Source organism: Somniosus microcephalus, chromosome 13 (assembly GCF_052327205.1).
Source record: "Somniosus microcephalus isolate GS21.2 chromosome 13, FLI_Smic_1.0, whole genome shotgun sequence".
In the NCBI taxonomy this organism is placed as follows: Eukaryota; Metazoa; Chordata; class Chondrichthyes; order Squaliformes; family Somniosidae; genus Somniosus; species Somniosus microcephalus.
In genome coordinates, this window is record NC_140999.1 from 184,179,777 (window position 1) to 184,199,473 (window position 19,697).

Sequence of the window (19,697 nt, forward strand, 5' to 3'; positions counted from 1 at the left end):
TGCCCACTGAGCCACGGCTGACACTGTATTTAGAAACCTATTTAGTTGAAATTAGATCCTATTAACCAAATAATTATGCAGTTCTTTTTTTGATATGTCCAGAGTCTTACAGTGAAACACGTTTTTTTTTAATTATAAAGTTCTTGGGAAGCGTGTTGATGCTACGTGCGGTATGTGTTCCTGTCGCTTCCATCACTTCCTTATAAGGCACGGTCACTGTTCAATCAGATCCTCCCTCCTCCACCCTGTTTCTCTCCAGCTGGCTGGTGTCCAGGGCCGCCCCTGTTTTTTTGTTGGTGGAGCGGCACTGTGATGTGTGCAGCCCTCCCGGGGCTTTCCAGCAGAACTGAAACCGCACCGGGCCAACTCGCCTTTTAAAACAACCCCAGTCTGGAGGGACCGTCTGCAGTCGCAGGGAGAGAGAGGAGGGAGAAGGCAACAGAGAGAGAGAGACGCCAGTGAAATCGACAGGAGCAATGCATTTCACGGTAACTCGAGTGATTGAGAGGAACTAGTCCCAGTTCAAACAGGCTGCATCTGACATTTTTTGATTTTAATCTAGTGTGTGTGCTTTTTCCTCTCTGTTCATTTTAACAAACTTTTAACATTTCAGCTCCCGTGTTGCTAATTTTAGGTCCGTTTTTACTTTTTTTTTGCGATCCGCAGGGCGAAGTAGGAAAGTCGAAACTTTTTTCAATCCATTTTCATTTTTTTGCAGACCTGTCGCTCAATAAAACCCGCGCGACGAACGCCAATTTTGTTTTTGGAAATCGTTCCCTATTCCCATGACTACCGTTTCTCAAACAAAACCAGCAACTTTTTTTTTTCTCGCCTATTTCAGCCAGTTAATTGGAGACACTTTCACAGGAGGAGGCCATTCGGCCCATCGAGTCTGTGCTGGCTCTTTCGAAGAGTAATCCAGTTAGTCCCACTCCCCCGCTCTTTCCTCATATCCCTGCAATTTTTTTCTTCTTCAAGTATTTATCCAATTCCCTCCTGAAGGCTACTATTGAATCTGTATCCACCGCCCTATCGGGCAGCGCGTTCCAAATCCTAACCACTCGCTGTAAAAACGTTTTTGCTCATCTTGCCTCTGGTTGTTTTGGCAATCGCCTTAAATCTGTGCCCTCTGGTTATCGACCCTTCTCCCGTTGGAAACAGTTTCTCTTTATTTACTCTATCTGAACCCTTCATGATTTTAAACACCTCCCCTTGGCCTTCTCTGCTCTAAGGAGAACAACCCCAGCTTCTCCAGTCACTCCACATAACGGTAATACTTGTAAATTAATCAGTAAATACTATTACAGCACTTGGTGAGCATGCATTAAATGACTCTGCACGTTCTTCCTGCTCCAAAGCCTCTACGTGCCAGTTGTTTTATATGATAATTATTTTAATTTACTCACCTCTCACAGCTGATGGTCATGTGGGTTTTTTTTGATTTGAAAGAAAAGAATTGCCCAGCAAAGACCGAGGCCATTTGGTGCATCATGCCTGTGACAGCTTCCTGAACGAGGCATCCACTTAGTCCCATTCCCCTACCCTTGCCCCATAATCTGTTGAATTTGACATCTCCCCAATATTTATGCATTGTTCTTTTAAAAAGCTATGGTGGATTCTGCTTCCACAGATGTTTCTGGTGGGACATTCCATATCCTAATAACCTGTGTTAAAAAAAAAATCTCCTAACCTCTCCCTTTTGGTAATAGTCTTAAATTTATGTGGTTCAGTAATGTCCTTGAGAGAAGGGAATTTGCCACCCCTACCCAGTATGTGCGGCGCCAGTACCACACTACATGGTTGCTGCTTAATTCCCTCTGAAATGGCCTGGCGGCACCTTCTCAGGGTATATAGGGATGGGTAGTAAATGCAGTCTTGAAGTGTCACCCATATCCGGAGAATGGATATAACAAATCCCCTGTGGGTATCAAGTGTCAGCCATGATTCAGTGGGTAGCACCCTTGCCTCTGAGTCAGAAGGTTGTGGGTTCAAGTCCCACCCCAGAGACTTGAGCACAAAAATCTAGGTTGACACTCCTAATGCTGTGCTGAGGGCATGCTGCACTGTCGGAGGTGCCGTCTTTCGGATAAGACGTTAAACCGAGGCCCCGTCTGCCCTCAGGTGGATGCAAAAGATCCCACGGCCACTATTTCGAAGAAGAGCAGGGGAGTTCTCCCCGGTGTCCTGGCCAATATTTATCCCCCAACCAACATCACTAAAAACAGATTATCTGGCCATTATCACATTGCTGTTTGTGGGAGCTTGCTGTGTGCAAATTGGCTGCCGCGTTTCCTACATTACAACAGCGACTACACTTCAAAAAGTACTGCATTGGCTGTATAAAAGTCTGACAGACTGGATGCAGGGAGGATGTTTCCCCTGGCTGGGGGGGTCTAGAATGAGGGGTCACAGTCTCAGGATACGGGGTAGGACATTTAGGACTGAGATGAGGAGAAATTTCAATTCACTCAGAGGGTGGTGAACCTGTGGAATTCTCTACCACAGAAGGCTGTGGAGGCCGAGTCACTGAATATATTTAAGAAGGAGATAGATTTCTAGACACAAAAGGCATCAAGGGGTATGGGGAGAGAGCGGGAATATGGTATTGAGATAGAGGATCAGCCATGATCATATTGAATGGCGGAGCAGGCTCGAAGGGCTGAATGGCCGACTCCTGCTCCTATGTTTCTATGTAAAGCGCTTTGGGACATCCGGTGGTCATGAAAGGTGCTATAGAAATGCAAGTCTGCCTTTCATCTTTCTTTTATTTCCTCATTGGAGAAAAGTGTATTTTCCTGTAATTGTCTATCTGTATCACTCACTCTCTTCTGCATCTCACCCACTCTCTTGTAGTTTTTGTATCTGTTTGTCTCCATTTCTCTCTCTCTCTCTCTCTCTCTCTCTCTCTCTCTCTCTCTCTCTCTCTCTCTCTCTCTCGGGAATAATGTCTGACTGTTGCGGGCGCCACTTCTGGAGTCGAGCACGTGACCGAGGCCGACAGTGCTTCATGGTATTGAGGGAGTGCTGTATTGTCAGAGGTGCCTTCCTTTGGGTGAGATATTGAAACCACGTCCGCCTGCTTAGGTGGATGTTGACGATCCCATGGAAGTATTTGAAGAAAGGTAGGTGCTCTCCCTGTGACCTGGCAATCCCTGAACTTCACAGTAATACATTGTATGCCAAGAGCTGTGAGAAATTTCTACAGGTGCGGTAAAAGTACAAGTTGTCCTTTTTGTATGTCTTTTCTCTGGCATTCAGCAGAATCGTCTCGCCCCCAAAAAACACTTGAGAACTAGGCATGGAATCGCTTCAGTGTGATTGGACTTGGGTAGGGAGTAACATTTTGAGAGGCTTGAAGTTGGGTGGGAACACATATATGTTGCGGAAACCAAGATAAAGCAATAGAGCATTTTGGGGGTTGGTGGGTTTTGGGTGGAAAGCTGAGTGCTTAGGTAGGCGTCTGATTTGTTCTTGCTAACCATTTAATTAATTTATATTAATGGTTACATAGTTACCATGGACCAATGAGATACTTGGAAATGGGTGGAGATGGTTTACTATTACCAGTGGATACCCCGTGGCACTGCTCATGTTTTGTTGGCTGATAATGCTTTTTATAATATAATGATATAATGGAGCTAAGTCCCCTTCAGGCTGCAGAATCAGAAAGTAGCTGGACCACTTCCTCGCTGTGGTTGAATTAATCCTATAAAGAAGGTAGGTGGTGAATGGGGGGTGGTGAATGGGGGATTTATCACCCAGGCACTATGGCCTACTGGAATTTGAATACTTGCTTTCAGGGGTTGGAGAGGAATTTGAGTTTTTTTTCCCCTCTTGAATTGACCTAGGGATTTTTTTTCTCTCTCTTTGTTGCACTGTCAGAGGAGCCGTCTTTTGAATCAAGTGTTGAATGAGGCCCCGTCTGCCCTCTCAGGTGGACATAAAAGATCCCATGGCACTATTTGAGGAAGATCAGGGATCCTGGCCAGTACTGAACTCTCAGCCAACACCAGTAAAACAGATTATTTTGTCAAGAATCTGATTGCATATTTGTGGAACATTGCTGTGCGGAAATTTGCTTCCACCTTTCCCTACATTACAAATGAATTGCCTGTAAAGCATTTGGGATGTCCGGCGGTCTAGAAAAGCATTCTATCAATGGAAGTTTGTTCTTTCTTTCTAGTTGATTCAGTGACCTCTCCTAGGTCTGCATCCAAATGCAGACTGGTAGGCTGCAAGGCTACAAAAAGGAGACTTAAGCAAAATTAATTTTGGACATTTCCAACCTATTTTCTGTTGCACATGCACAGCACAAAAGTGTCCCTGATTAGGAACAAATTGACAATCTTAAAGAGCCATTAAGAAGTCCGGTGCAGAAGATGGCAGCATCGCACTGGCAGAGTTAGGGAGCAGCAGCCATTCTGCCCATCCCTTGAAGGTAATTGAGCAAAATACACAGAGGACATCAGTCTGGCATTAGCCTGACTGACGTACAACCCAGCCCTGACCAGGTACACCTCACTCATGGCCTCTCCCATGGTCCGAGCGTGACTGGGACAATAACATCCTGGGAAAGTTTGCTCACCTGTTTTCCATATTTAATTCCTGAAAATTGAATTGCTATAATTGCATAGCACAGCTGCTTTTGATAACTCCCTTCAAAAATAAACAGAAGGGTGGGTATTAGAAAAAGCATGTTGTTTCTTGTTTAATGGAACATGATGGCCAACTGAATTTGGCGAGCGATATTACAGCGATTAGCTTTACAGCCTGTAGTGATTTAAACTTGTCTTTTTAACTTGTTTTAACATGTTTGATTGATGTGTATCAAATTTGTACAGCATAAAAAAAAAAGTAAGTAATAATTACCCTTCAAGAAATTCTGCAGCATTTCTGTATCTGTACCTGTTACAGATTAAGAGTTACTGGGGCTGATTATATTCTTGGCCCCCCTCTACTGGACAGGGATAGGGTATGGTAGCCTAGTGTTTATGGTCTTGCACTAGTCACTCCACCGGTTGTGAGTTCATAATCCCACCACAGCCCGTTGTAAACTGAATTCAATGAATCTGGTTATTTGTGGGCTAGCACTTGAATGAAAATGACTGTGAAAGCTGCTGAGTTCCTGTAAACAAAAGCCCAAGTGGTTCACCAATGTTTTTCAGGGCAGAAAATCCCCTACTTGGTCTGGCCTGCATGTGACACCAGCCCCAGACAATGTGGTTGATTCTTCGTGCCCCTCGGGCAACTTGGGAATGCCAGTGTTGACCACATCCCAGGAACAAATATGTATTTCTTTTTTTAAAAGTGCACCGCATCAGTCCAGGCCCAGATGGACCTGAAATACTTGTCCTGAATCATCAATGTGGCTACGTGGTGCAGCCCTGAAGTCTGTCTAGTACTGAAAAAAACAGCCCTCTGCCACTTTATTGGGGCACGCCTGCACCTAGATGCCTCATAAGAAATAGAGATGGGAAATACTCCCTCCTGCCTGATTTATATTTTATTTATGGGCACCTGTGCCTGATGGCAAGGAATAGTTGAGCACACTGTGTGGTTTCTCAGCCTGCCCATGCTACCACACACTGAACTACAGAGCAGAAGAATGCAGGTTCACATCTACATTTTCAAAACATGCTGAGTTCCTTATGCTGTCATGGAAATAATTTGTATTTAAATAGCACCTTTCGTGACCTCAGTCCCAAAGCACTTCACAGCCAATTAAGTATTTTTGTAGCATAGTCACTGTTGTGATGTAGGAAAACATGGCAGTCAATTTGCACATAGCAAGGTCCCACAAACCTAAAAACGGTTTTAGTGATGTTGGTTGGGGGATAAATGTTGGCCAGGACACCAGGGGAGAACTCCCCTTCAAACAGTACCATTGGATTGCTTCCATCCACCCGAGGGATTGATGGGACCTCACTTTAACATCTTATCTGAGAGCCGGCAGCAATTAGCATCACCGTAGCTGGGCAAATATCTAAGGCAGGTCCAAAATCTGTAACCATCCTGAAGGAGGTGCACAAGGCAGAGGGGTTTGGGTATAGAATTCCAGAGAATAGGACCTAGGTGGTTGAAGGCATGGCTTCCAATGGTGGGGTGCAGGGTGGGGATGCAGAAGAGTGTAGCGTGTTTGATGCGCTATCAATTACTCATAAAAGACTGAGAGTTAGAAGAGTAACTAAAGGCTTTTATTAACAACAGAATGGAGGTCTGCCTCGAGGGGTCGACCGGTCCAGGATACAAAGGGCTGGGGAGCAGTCACCTTTATACTAGGACCTGTGGGAGGAGTCAGCCGAGGCATGTCCAGGCATGTACACAGTGGAATACAAACAGGACAAACAGGAATACAAACAGTGGTTTACCACATTCACCCCTTGTTTAAAATTGAGTCCGGCGGGGTGAAGTGTATTAAAAGTTAGTGTATTGGAGTCTCTCCGGAGGTCTTGTCTGCCGCTGTGATCGGCGTGGCGACGGCAGGGGTAGTGAAGCTTCCGGCGTCGAGTCCAGCGTAGGCTGTGGCACAGGCGTGTCGTCCTCGTAGATGTCGAGCGGGTCGCGGGGCCCAGGCCTGCCGTCTGCTGGGGCTGGATATCGGATCGTGGGGGGGGGGTGGTAGTGGGTAGTGGGTTACTGTGGTCCCCGAGGGTGCAAGGTCTCTTATGGAGACTGTGTCCTCCCGCCCGTCCGGGTATGCGATGTAAGCATACTGGGGGTTGGCGTGGAGGAGGTCGACCCTCGACCAGGGGGTCCGTTTTATGGGTCCTCACGTGTCTTCTCAGTAGGACCGGCCCTGGGGACGTCAGCCATGGCGGTAGCGATGTCCCTGATGTGGACTTCCTTGGGAAGACAAACATTTTCTCATGAGGGGTGGCGTTAGTGGCAGTGCAGAGCAGTGACCGAATAGAGTGGAGCGCATCGGGGAGCACATCCTGCCAGCGGGAGGTTGGAAGGCCCCTAGACTTTAAGGCTAGCAGGACGGCCTTCCAAACTGTCGCATTTTCTCTTTCCACCTGTCCGTTCCCCCGGGGGTTGGAACTGGTGGTCCTGCTTGTGGCAATACCCCTAGTTAGCAGGTACTGACGGAGTTCGTCGCTCATAAACGATGAGCCCCGGTCGCTATGGATATAGCTGGGGAAGCCGAACAGGGTGAAGAGGTTGTTCAGACATTTAATGACCGTGGCACTGGTCATGTCCGGGCAGGGGAAGGCGAACGGGAAACGGGAGTACTCATCAATAATATTGAGGAAGTACACATTGCGGTCGGAGGAGGGGAGAGGCCCTTTAAAATCAACGCTCAGGCGCTCGAAGGGGCGAGTGGCTTTTATCAGGTGGGCCCTGTCTGGTCTATAAAAGTGTGGTTTGCACTCAGCGCAGACTTGGCAGTTCCTGGTCATGGTCCTGACCTCCTCAATAGAGTAAGGCAGGTTGCGGGCCTTGATGAGGTGGAAGAACCTGGTGACCCCCGGGTGGCAGAGGTCATTGTGGAGGACCCGTAGTCTATCGATCTGCGCGCTGGCGCAGGTGCCACGCGATAGCGCATCCGGGGGTTCATTTAGCTTCCCGGGCCGGTACAAGATCTCGTAGTTGTAGGTGGAAAGTTCGATTCTCCACCTCAAGATCTTGTCATTTTTGATTTTGCCCCTCTGCTTGTTGTTAAACATAAAAGCAACTGAACGCTGGTCAGTGAGCAGGGTAAATCATTTTCCGGCCAGGTAGTGCCTCCAATGACGCACAGCCTCCACAATCGCCTGGGCCTCCTTCTCAACAGCGGAGTGTCTGGTCTCCGGGCCTTGGAGGGTTCGTGAAAAGAAGGCCACGGGTCTCCCCGCCTGATTGAGGGTAGCGGCCAGGGCAAAGTCGGACGCGTCGCTTTCCACCTGGAAGGGGATGGATTCGTCCACTGCGTGCATGGTGGCTTTGGCAATGTCCTCCTTGATACGGTGGAAGGCTAAGCGGGCCTCTGCCGTCAAGGGAAAAGAGGTGGACTTGATCAGCGGACGGGCCTTGTCCGCATAGTAGGGGACCCACTGGGCGTAATAGGAGAAAAACCCTAGGCACCTCTTCAGGGCCTTGAGGCAGTGGGGCAGTGGAAGTTCCATAAGGGGACGCATCCGGTCGGGGTCGGGGCCGATGACTCCGTGTTCCACAACACAGCCAAGGATGGCGAGGCGGTTTGTGCGGAATATGCACTTCTCCTTGTTATATGTCAGGTTTAGGAGTTGGGCGGTGCGGAGGAATTTTTCGAGGTTTGCGTCATGGTCCTGCAAGTCACGGCCGCAGATGGTCACATTGTCCAGATATGGGAAAGTGGCCTGCAACGCATTTTGATCTACCATCCGGTCCATCTCCCTTTGGAAGATGGAGACCCCGTTGGTGACGCCAAAGGGAACCCTAAGGAAGTGATAGAGGTGGCCGTTTGCCTCAAAGGCAGTGTACTGGCGGTCCTCAGGGCGGATGGGGAGCTGGTGGTACGCTGATTTCAGGTCAATGGTCGAGAAGACGCGGTACTGCGCGATCTGGTTGACCATATCAGCTATACGGGGGAGTGGGTAGGCGTCCAGCAGGGTGTAGCGATTTATTGTCTGGCTGTAGTCGATGACCAGGCGCTGCTTCTCGCTGGTCTTAACGACCACAACCTGGGCTCGCCAGGGGCTGGTGCTGCCCTCAATAATCTCTTCTTTCAGGAGCCGCTCCACTTCGGTTTTAATGAAAACCCTGTCCCCGGCACTGTATCGCCTGCTCTTTGTGGCGATGGGCTTACAGTCGGGGGTGAGGTTAGCAAACAGTGGTGGGGGGGTGACTCTGAGTGTGGAGAGGTTGCACCTGGTGCGCGGCGGGCAATTTGGAAGCTGCTGGCTGCGGACTGTGAGTGGGGGTAGGGGTCCACCGTACGCCATCGTAACACTTTTAAGGTGGCACTGAAAATCTAACCCCAGCAGGACGGCAGCGCAGAGGTCAGGCAGGACCAGAAGTTTAAAATGATCGTACACGGTCCCGTCTACTACGAGTGTCACCACGCAGTAGCCGCCGATGTCTGCCGACTGGGACTCGGAGGCCATAGAAATCCGCTGTTGCGCAGGCAGGACTGGGAGAGAGCAACGCCGCACCGTGTCGGGGTGGATGAAGCTCTCCGTGCTCCCAGAGTCAAAAAGGCAGATTGTATCGTGACCATTTACCTTAATGTCCATTGTGGAACTGGCCAGTTGGTGCGGTCTCGCTTGGTCCAGTGTAACGGATGCCAGCGTAGGGGTCGGTGTGTCGCTGCGGGTATCAGATGAGGCGGTGTCGGGGGCCTGCTGCGTCCCGGCTGTCGTCCAAGATGGCGGCGTCCATGATCCCCATGTGACTGGAGGCGTCCAAAATGGCTGCTGTACCGGTGATTCGCACACGGCCGGGGAGGTCCAAAATGGCGGCCCGCATGGCCCACACGCGGCGCTGCTGGGGTTCGGGGTGGCTTTGGCCCTGCAGACGCTAGCGTAGTGTCCCTTCTTCCCGCAGCCCGAGCAGATTGCGTTTTTTGCCGGGCAGTGCGCTCTGGGGTGTTTTGCCTGGCCACAGAAGTAGCATTTCTGGCCTTGGGGCACTGCTGTCTGGCCTTGGGACACTGCTGCGGTAGTTGGGCCGTTGTTGGGGTGTGGCTGGGGTGGCACGGCGCTATGAGGCGGTCCTACCGTGTCCCAGGCTGTCATTCCCCGCGGCGTCCACGGTGCAGAGGAGTAGGCATCCATGCCCTGGTAGGCTGCATCCAACGATAGTGCGAGTTCAGAGGCCTTGTTGAGGTCGAGGTTACTCTGCTCCAACAGTCGCTGTCGTGTGTAATTGGATCTGTGGCCCGCTACAAAAGCGTCCCGGATAAGTTCCTCTGTGTACACGGCGGCCTTTACATCCTTACAACCACAGGCCCGGCCAAGCACAGACAGTGCCTGAAGGTATTCCACGGTCGATTCCCCAGGTTGTTGTTTACGACTCCCCAGGAGGTGCCTGGCGTACACTTCGTTCACTGGGCGCGTGTACTGGTCCTTGAGGAGCTTGATAGCATCCGCGTACGAGGTCGCGTCTTGGATGACCGAGTACACTCGGTGGTTCACTTTGGAGGTCAGGACATCCAGTTTGTCCTCGTCCGATTTGATTGCTTCGGAGGCGGTCAGGAATTTTTCGAAACACTTAAGCCAGTGAGTAAACTTGGTGGATGAGTCCGCCTCCCGATGATCTAAGTCCAGGCATGCTGGTGTGAGGATCTTCTCCATTATAAAAATGTTGTTAATAAAATTGATGCGCTATCAATTACTCATAAAAGACTGAGAGTTAGAAGAGTAACTAAAGGCTTTTATTAACAACAGAATGGAGGTCTGCCTCGAGTGGTCGACCGGTCCAGGATACAAAGGGCTGGGGAGCAGTCACCTTTATACTAGGACCTGTGGGAGGAGTCAGCCGAGGCATGTCCAGGCATGTACACAGTGGAATACAAACAGGACAAACAGGAATACTAATTAATTAAGTATTTTTGTAGCATAGTCACTGTTGTGATGTAGGAAAACATGGCAGTCAATTTGCACATAGCAAGGTCCCACAAACCTAAAAACGGTTTTAGTGATGTTGGTTGGGGGATAAATGTTGGCCAGGACACCAGGGGAGAACTCCCCTTCAAACAGTACCATTGGATTGCTTCCATCCACCCGAGGGATTGATGGGACCTCACTTTAACATCTTATCTGAGAGCCGGCAGCAATTAGCATCACCGTAGCTGGGCAAATATCTAAGGCAGGTCCAAAATCTGTAACCATCCTGAAGGAGGTGCACAAGGCAGAGGGGTTTGGGTATAGAATTCCAGAGAATAGGACCTAGGTGGTTGAAGGCATGGCTTCCAATGGTGGGGTGCAGGGTGGGGATGCAGAAGAGTGTAGCGTGTTATCATCTCAAAGAGCTTCACACTGCAAATTACCTACAAGTACAGTGACCGTTAGCTAGGCAAAGACAAAGAACAATGAGATGAATGAACAGTTAATTTGCTTTTTTTGGGTATTATTGGTTAAGGGAGGAATTTTGGCCAGTGCACTGGAGAACTGTCTGCATCTTCTTTGAATAGTGTTGCGTTGGAGGCAGCTTCATCAAAGGAAGAACTTATAGGAGTTTCACGTGCGGTCAAAAGGAGCAGTGAGGCCAAAAATGTCAATAGATTAAGAACTGCTATGAACAGAGCTAGCAAAGGTGAGAGGTGTTGGTTAGAGTAGCCAGAGACATCCAGAAGAAGAATTGAAAGCAAGAAAGAAGATTTTCATTGCCCCATTTAAGGACAGGGAGGAGAGATCGAGGCCTGGCTGATTTAGCTGTGATAGAACTGGAGATTGTGATCACCTGAGGGCATGTGATCTGAAGAAAGAATCATCAGCTAAAGAGTGGACAGGGTTGAATGACGAAGAAGGAATGGGTGGGTGAAGACACAGCCTGGGAGCACACCTGAGATAATGGATAAAGAGCCAGGGGGGGTCGAAGGATTGAATGTTGTAAGGATAAGCATGGGCAAGAGCAATCAAATAGTTTACAGAACACAATGGTTTGGAAATGTGGAATGAGATTGGCCAGGACCAATCTTAAATGTTAGAGCGATAGCCTGGATTACATTAATTACCTTAGAGGATTGTTAAGAGATTTCACCTAGGTTCAACATCTTGGATATTTTCTTTGTGGTTGTTCATCTTCTTTGGGTGATTAAATGAGTTGGGTCTTGTCTGTGACTAGCTAAATTCATAGAATCATAGAAATTTACAGCACAGAAGGAGGCCATTCGGCCCATCGTATCTGTGCCAGTCGACAAAAAGGCTATTCAGTCTAATCCCACTTCCCAGGCTCTTGGTCTGTAGCCCTGTAGGTTACGGCACTTCAAGTGCATATCCAAGGACTTTTTAAATGTGATGAGGGTTTCTGCCTCTACCACCCTTTCAGGCAGTGAGTTCCAGACCCCCACCGCCCTCTGGGTGAAAAAAATTCTCCTCAACTCCCCTCTAATCCTTCTACCAATTACTTTAAATCTATGCCCCCTCGTTATCGACCCCTCTGCTAAGGGAAATAGGTCCTTCCTGTCCATTCTATCTAGGCCCCTCATAATTTTATACACCTCAATTAAGTCTCCCCTCAGCCTCCTCTGTTCCAAAGAAAACAACCCCAGCCTATCCAATCTTTCCTCATAGCTAAAATTCCCCAGTCCTGGCAACATCCTCGTAAATCTCCTCTGTGCCCTCTCTAGTGCAATCACATCGTTCCTGTAATGTGACCAGAATTCACGCAGTACTCTAGCTGTGGCCTAACTAGCATTTTACACAGTTCTAGCATAACCTCCCTGCTCTTATATATTCTATGCCTCGATCTGTGGAAGGATCTGTGGAAGAAATGGGCTTGATTTTGTTGCACACTTCCATTTCGTATGTTCCTGTTGGAACCCGTGCTTCTCTCAAACCCTAGTGAGATATTGGCAATTCTACAGGTCATAAATGGGAGTTTTCTTTTTTTTATTCTCTCTTCCCCCCAGGTGGAATGGATTGTGTGTCTCGTGTTACTCTCAAAGGTCAGTCCATCCAGCGGAGTCCAGAAACGATGCGCTGAACCCTCCCACAAGGAGCTGTCAAGGAAGCTGGACCACTGGGTACCTACCTCTGCGGTGACCAGCGCAAAGCATCTGGTGCCTGGCGAAGCGTTCAAAGCATCTTACAGCCACACGTCGCAGATTGGAGAAAGGAGCACTTCCCCATGGTCTTACAGGTAATTATAAAAGTAACAGCTGGTCATAATACTCGCCAAGAGACCACAGCTTTGGATCTGGCAAATTATTTCTGATTCCTTCCCCAATAGAGGAACTGTAGGGATTGGTACAGTATGGAGGTCATACAGACCAGGAAGCTCTTCGGCCCACTCCCTGCCCTGGGCTGAACCAGCTGATCTCGGTGGGTGGGGGATGGGCTACAATTGGCCTCCGTGCCCTTTTGATCACTATCTAGAGATCCTTACTGCAAAGTACTCGTGTTGGGTGAGGAGAGGACAGGGTGCCGAAGAGATTTACTCGGGTGATACCAGGGGGAGAAAGGCTTTAGGTGTGAAGAAAGACTGGGAAAATGTTTCTTATTATCAGAACAAAGAAGATTCGGAGGAGTTCTGATGCAAGTGTTCAAAATGATGAGCAGTTTTGATAAGATAAATTGTGAAAAACTATTTGCACTGGTCTGTAACTAGAGAGCATAAGTTTAAGATCATCACCACAAGGACAGTGGTAGCGGTAAGAAGTATCTTTATTTTTTGCTCAGAGGGTTGTTAGTGTCCTCTCTCATTTTTTGCTGGGGGGTCGTGTGGCCATTTAAAACCTGGCTGGAGTGTCTAGAACTAGGGGTTCATAGTCTCAGGATAAGGGGTTGGCCATTTTAAGACCAAGATGAGGAGGAATTTCTTCACTCAGAGGGTGGTGAATCTTTGGAATTCTCTACCCAGAGGGCTGTGGAGGCTCAGTCGTTGAGTGTATTCAAGGCTACGATAGGTAGATTTTTGGACTCATGGGGAATCGAGGGATATGGGGATCGGGCGGGAAAGTGGAGTTGAGGTCGATGATCAGCCATGACCTTATTGAATGGCGGAGCAGGCTCGAGGGGCCGTATGGCCGACTCCTGCTCTTATTTCTTATGTTCTTTAAAAGCCAGTGAGCTGGCTGCGCGGGGGCTCTAGAGCATTGTGCGGCCACGCATCTTAAAGGGAACATTGGTTGTTAGGACATGGGATGCCCTACCAGAAACAGTAGTGGAAGCATAATCCGGAATCGCTCCTAAAAGGGGAAATTGATAAATATATAAAAAGAAAAATCTTTACGGGGAAAGGGCAATGGAATCGAACTAAGTCAGTAGCTCTTTCAGAGAGTCGGCACAGACATGAAGGGCCGAATAGACTTCTTCTGTACTGTAACATTCTACGATTGGACTGCACGCTGCCATGTTTTTTAAGATAATTGCCAAAAAAGCCAGTGGAGAGATGAGGAGAATTTGTGTTTTTTTCAAACTCAGTGAGCTGTTGTGATCTGGAATGCACTGCCTGAAAGGGCGGCGGAAGCAGATTCAATGGTAACTTTCATAAGGGAATTGGATAAATACTGAAAAAGGGGAAAATTTGCAGAGCTAGGAGGACGAGCCGGGGGGGGGGTGGTGGGACTAATCGGATAGCTCTTTCCCAGGCACGATGGGCCGATTGGCCTCCTTCTGTGCTGCAAGATTCTCGCAGTAACCTGCCAGTACGAACTGTCTAGTCTCGCACCACTTTGGATGCAGTAACAGAAAGGTGTTGGCAGTCCTGAACCTGTACCCCAGGAACAGTCTGCCCCTTCGGGAAGTGGAGGAGCAGCATCCTGCATAACGCTGTTCACTGTAACACATTCTAATATAATGTGGATTGTTCACGGCTACCTCTGTTATGGGGAGGCTGTGTCAAATAGGGGAGAGCGTATTTCAATACCTATCAGGAAAGGATGAACAGGCTGGGTCTCTTTTTCACTTGAAAATAGGAGGCTGAGGGGGTGACCTAATAGAGGTCTTTAAAATTATGAAAGGTTTTGATAGAGTGGATACAGTAAGAGTGTTTCCACTTGTGGGGAAGAGCATAACTAGAGGCCATCAATATAAGATAGCCACCAAGAAATCCAATAGGGAATTCAGAAGAAACCTCTTTACCCAGAGAGTGGTGAGAATGTAGAACTCGCTACCACGGAGTGGTTGAGGTGAATAGTTTAGATGCATTTAAGGGGAGGCAGGACAAGCACATAAAGGAGAGGGAATAGAGGGTGATGAAGAAAGACGGGAGGAGGCTCGAGTGGAGCATAAACACCGGCATTGACTGGTTGGGCCGAATGGCCTGTTTCTGTGCCGTATATCCTATGTACGTAATGGGGGAGTCTCTGTATTGGATGGAATCAAGGGGCAGGGTGTGTTACTGCTGAAATATTTAATAAAACCAGTCTTGTTGCTGCTAATGTTCTCCCTCACTGCTAACCCTGCAGCCACTGCTCCCTGGGTTCAAAGGATTGTGACTTGACTATTCCAACGCACTCCTGGCTGGCCTCCCACATTCTAACCTATGTAAACTTGAGATCATCCAAAACTCGGCTGCTCGTGTCCTAACTCGCACCAAGTCCCGTTTGCCCATCATCCCTGTGCTCGCTGACCTACATTGGCTCCTGGTTAAGCAATGCCTCGATTTCAAAATTCTCATCCTTGTTTTCAAATCCCTCCATGGCCTCGCCCCTCCCTATCTCTGTAATCTCCTCCAGCCCCACAACCACCCCCCACCGGCGAGATATCTGCACTCCTCAAATTCTGCCCTCTTGATCATCCCTGATTATAATCACTCAACCGCCGGTGGCCGTGCCTTCTGTTGCCCAGGCCCTAAGTTCTGCAATTCCCGGCCTAAACCTCTCTAACCTCTCTCTTTCTTCCTTTAAGACGCTCCTTAAAACCTACCTCTTTGATCAAGCTTTTGGTCATCTGCCCATATTTCTTATGGGGCTCAGTGTCAATTTTTTGTCTTTTAACACTCCTGTGCAGCGCCTTAGGACGTTTTACTACGTTAAAGGCGCTATATAAATAAAAGTTGTTGTTGTTGATGATTCGGGGACGGGGCAAAGGTCACAGGTACACAAGTGACGAGGGGAGGAGGTGAACGACCCTTTGGAACAAATTCCAGTTTATGCGCCCAATAGCAGTCGCAGCACAGAAGGCGGCCATTTGGCCCAACGTGTTGGTGCCGGTTCTTTACTAGACGACTCCCCCTGCCCTGCTCTCTCCCCACAGCCCTGTGTCTGCTTCAAATACCTCTCCACTTCTCCTTTTAAAAGGTGCAATGGTCTCTGCTTCCACCGTTCTGTGACCAAGCTCCAGCAAACCCTCATTGTAAAGAAATTTCTCCTAACCTCCCTCCTCACTCTCTTCATGACTATTTTAAATTGATGACAACCGCATCACCGATTTCCCCAACCAGAAAACATTTAATCACTGTTTGTGACCCTAGTATAATATTTTTGAACTATCCATTAATAAAAGTTGTGACATGGAACCTTTGGTAAGCAGGCTGTATTGTTTCATTTCCTCTTGTGTGAAAACCTTCCCTGCTCAGCCCTGCCCATTATGAGAATAGCAAAGTGTCTGTGGTGGAGCGCTGGATTCTTGCATACAGAGTCAGTGCACTCCTCACCCCAATCACTTCTCTCTATTGACTGAATTCTTGGCAAATTACACCCGCTCGCACTCAGGTACAGTTATTGTAAACGTGAGCCAGCTGCGGGGTGCTAACGCTTTAATTAGGGACTGCAAATCAACCTGATCGTTAACTTAGCTTTCTCTACAGAAAGAAAGAAAATCAATTTATGGGATTATGTTCCTGTGCGTCTTCAAGGCTGCCTCAACCTGCTCACTGATCGTCCCAAAGTGCTTTACAGCCAATGAAGTAACTGAAATGTAGTCACTATTGTGATGTAGGAAATGCGGCAGCCAATCTGTGCACAGCATAGCAGTGTGATTCGTGAGCGGATAATATGTTTTAGGTGTTGGTTGAGGGATAGATGTTGGCCGGGAGAAACTGTTTCCACTGGCAGGAGGGTCAGAAACCAGAGGGCACCGATTTAAGGTATTTGGCAAAAGCTGTTCTGAGCTGGAATGCGCTGCCTGACAGGGCGGTGGAAGCAGATTCAATCGTAACTTTCAAAAGGAAATTGGATTTATACTTGAAAAGGAAAAAAATGTGCAGGGCTGTGGGGAAAGAGCAGGGGGGACTGGGGCTAATTGGAGATCGCTTTCAAAGAGCAGGCACAGGCACGGTGGGCCGAATGGCCTCCCTCTGTGCTCTATGATTCTACGAAAGGGCAGAACTTCAAAGGGCTGCTTGTGGAAGTGGCTGATTACCATAAATATATTTCAGAGTGCGAGTTGTGTCACATTGGTGGAGTTCTACAGCTTGATTCATTTCCAGGAGATGAAGGGTGTCGAGTGACAATACAATACTCAGCCCAGTCAAGTTTAGCAAGAATTTCTGCTGTTACAACATTTACTCTTAGGAAAATAAAGCCAAAGGAGAAGGCCACAAGTTGTGTCATGCTGCTGGTGAAGTGCGCTCCGAGTGTCGTCGTCTTCTTCTTAGGCAGTCCCTCGGAACCGAGGATGACTTGCTTCCACATTAAAAATGAGTTCTCAGGTGACTGAGTCCAATGCGGGACCTACAGACTCTATCACAGGTGGGGCAGATGCTGGTTGAAGGGGCGGGTGGGTGGGGTGCTTGGGTTGACTTGCGCTTGGCTTCCGGCGAAGAGACTCGAGGTGTTCGGCGCCTGCCCGGATGCTTCTTCCCCACTTTGTGCAGTCTTGGGCCAGGGATTCCCAGGTGTCAGTGTGGACGTTGCACTTTTTCAAGGAGGCTTTGAGTGTGTCCTCAAAGCGTTTCCTCCGCCCACCTGGGGCTCTCTCTTGCCGTGCCGGAGCTCCGAGTGTACACCTACATTTATCTCACACGAACTCTTAAAGGGACACTATCTTCATCGAAAGCTGTGTTGGAACATAGGAACAGGAGGAGACCATTCAGCCCCTCGAGCCTGTTCCGCCATTCAATTAGATCACAGTTGATGGGTATCGTAACTCCATCTTCCTGCCTTTGTTCTGTATCCCTTAATACCCTTGCCTAACAAAAATCTATCAATCTTAGTTGTGAAATTTTCAGTTGACCCCCGGCCTCCACAGCTTTTTTGGGGGAGAGATTTCCAGATTTCCACCACCCTTTGTGTGAAGAAGTGCTTCTTGACATCACCCCCGGAACGGCTGAGCTCTAACTTTAAGATTATGCCCCCTTGTTCTGGACTCTCCCATCAGAGGAGTTGGTTTCTCTCTATCTAATCCTTTGATCATCTTAAGCACCTCGATCAGATCACCCCTTAATCGTCTATACTCGAGAGAATACACGCCTAGTCTGTGCAATCTGTCCTCATAATTTAACCCTTTTAGCCCCGGTATCATTCTGGTGAATCTGCGCTGCTCCCTCTCCAAGGCCAATATATCCTTCCTGAGGTACAGGGCCCAGAACTGAACACAGTTACTCCAGATGAGGGTCTAACCAAGGCTCTGTACAGCTGTAACATAACTTCCACCCGGCGATCCCTGTAATTTTATTTTGGGCCGTGCGGCCCCTTTAACAGGCGTGGCGGCCCATTCAGAATGGCTCACCGGCTGCGCGGGACCCCTGGAGCGACCACGCAGCTTAAAGGGAACATTGCTTCCTCCCCTCTGTATTCCAGCCCTCTTGAGGTAAAGGCCGTCATTCCGTTTGCCTTTTTAAGTATTTTCTGTACCTGTCCACTCGCTTTGTGATTTCTGTCCTCGGACCCCTGAAATCTCTCTGCTCCTCCACAGTTCCGAGCTTCTTGCCATTTAGAAAATATGATGAAATAGAAATAGAAGCCTCCGCTTACAAATCCACAGTGCAACAGGGCAGATTGCTTTGAAGCTACTCATTGTGCAATGTTGTGACAGTACAGGTAGTGACACACGGATAGCTCACCTGATGAGTGAGTGGGTAATTGCACCTCAGCCACAGAAACCTGAAGGTCCGAGTTTTGATTCGTGTTCCCAGATAGGTTAGCCGAGCCAGTGATGGGGCTGCTACAATTGGTCTCGGTGCCTCTGGGCTAGGAAAGGAAAAGGAAAGCCACTCGGCTGTTAGAGGAACAGGAGGAGGCCATTCAGCCCCTCGAGCCTGTTCCGCCACTCAATTAGATCATGGCTGATGTGTACCTCCACTCCATCTCCCCGCCTTGGTTCTATGTCCCTGGATACCCTCACCTAATAGAAATCTCAATCTCAATCTTGAACGCTTCAATTGACCCAGCATCCACAAACTTTCTGGGGAGGGAGTTCCAGATTTCCACTAACCTTTCCTGATTTCACTCTGAAATGACCTGGCTCTAATTTTAAGGTTATGTGCCCTCGTTCCGGCTTTTCCCCACCAGAAGAAACCGTTTCTCTATCTAACCTCCCATTTCAAAGACCTCGATTAGATCACCCCTCCGGCTTCTAAATACATTATTTTAAGTTCTAAATTTCACGTTGGGTGGGCAAGGGTGGAGACCAGTAGGCCTTTTCCTAATTCTCTTTCCTTTTTCAAACTACAGAGTTAACGAGGATGAGGCACGATACCCACAGAGGCTAATGGAAGCATACTGTCTGCACAAGGGCTGCCTTGGACTCAACGGGCGTATCAATGACACCGTAATGAGCGTGCCGTATTACACTAGTGTTTTGGTGCTGAGGAGGACCTCAAGGTGCAAGCACAAGACCTACATCTACAAACGGGTCGAGGAAAAAATCCCAGTGTTCTGTGTCTGTGTCATACCCAAAGTAGCCAAGCCTTAACTGAAGCAACCACGACCCCAGTAGAATGAATGTAGCCCATGTTGTAAGATTCATGGAAAACTATTTCTGTAGGCCAGTAATAAAAAAGTGGAATATTTTGATTATTTTCTGAAACCCAAATGTGTTTCTCGCTCTCTCGCTGGCAGAAGGGTTAGCCGACTCGAAGGCAGGACAGAGGTTCCTAGGGGTGCGTTGCCATTTTTTGGACCCAACGTTGGATACAGCTGAGATTTTACCCTGTTCTCTGTCAGTACAGGAAACTTTCGATTAACCGGC

General features: G+C 48.4%; 1 protein-coding gene across 1 annotated transcript; it reads left to right on the forward strand.

Annotated features, from left to right (window-relative positions):
- The first annotated feature begins 232 nt into the window (after positions 1-232).
- LOC147108863 (interleukin-17D-like) lies at positions 233-19,535 on the forward strand. The gene is made up of 3 exons (XM_086005782.1): positions 233-488; positions 12,533-12,762; positions 19,181-19,535. Exons 1-3 carry the CDS (start codon positions 477-479, stop codon positions 19,419-19,421), a joined length of 483 nt encoding a protein of 160 aa, XP_085861908.1. The 5' UTR covers positions 233-476; the 3' UTR covers positions 19,422-19,535.
- Positions 19,536-19,697: the final 162 nt, after the last annotated feature.

Excerpts from the sequence above, each read along its gene's own strand:
- LOC147108863 (XM_086005782.1), top strand. Across the intron at positions 12,763-19,180 it reads ACTTCCCCATGGTCTTACAG|AGTTAACGAGGATGAGGCAC; the intron begins GTAATTATAAAA and ends TTCAAACTACAG.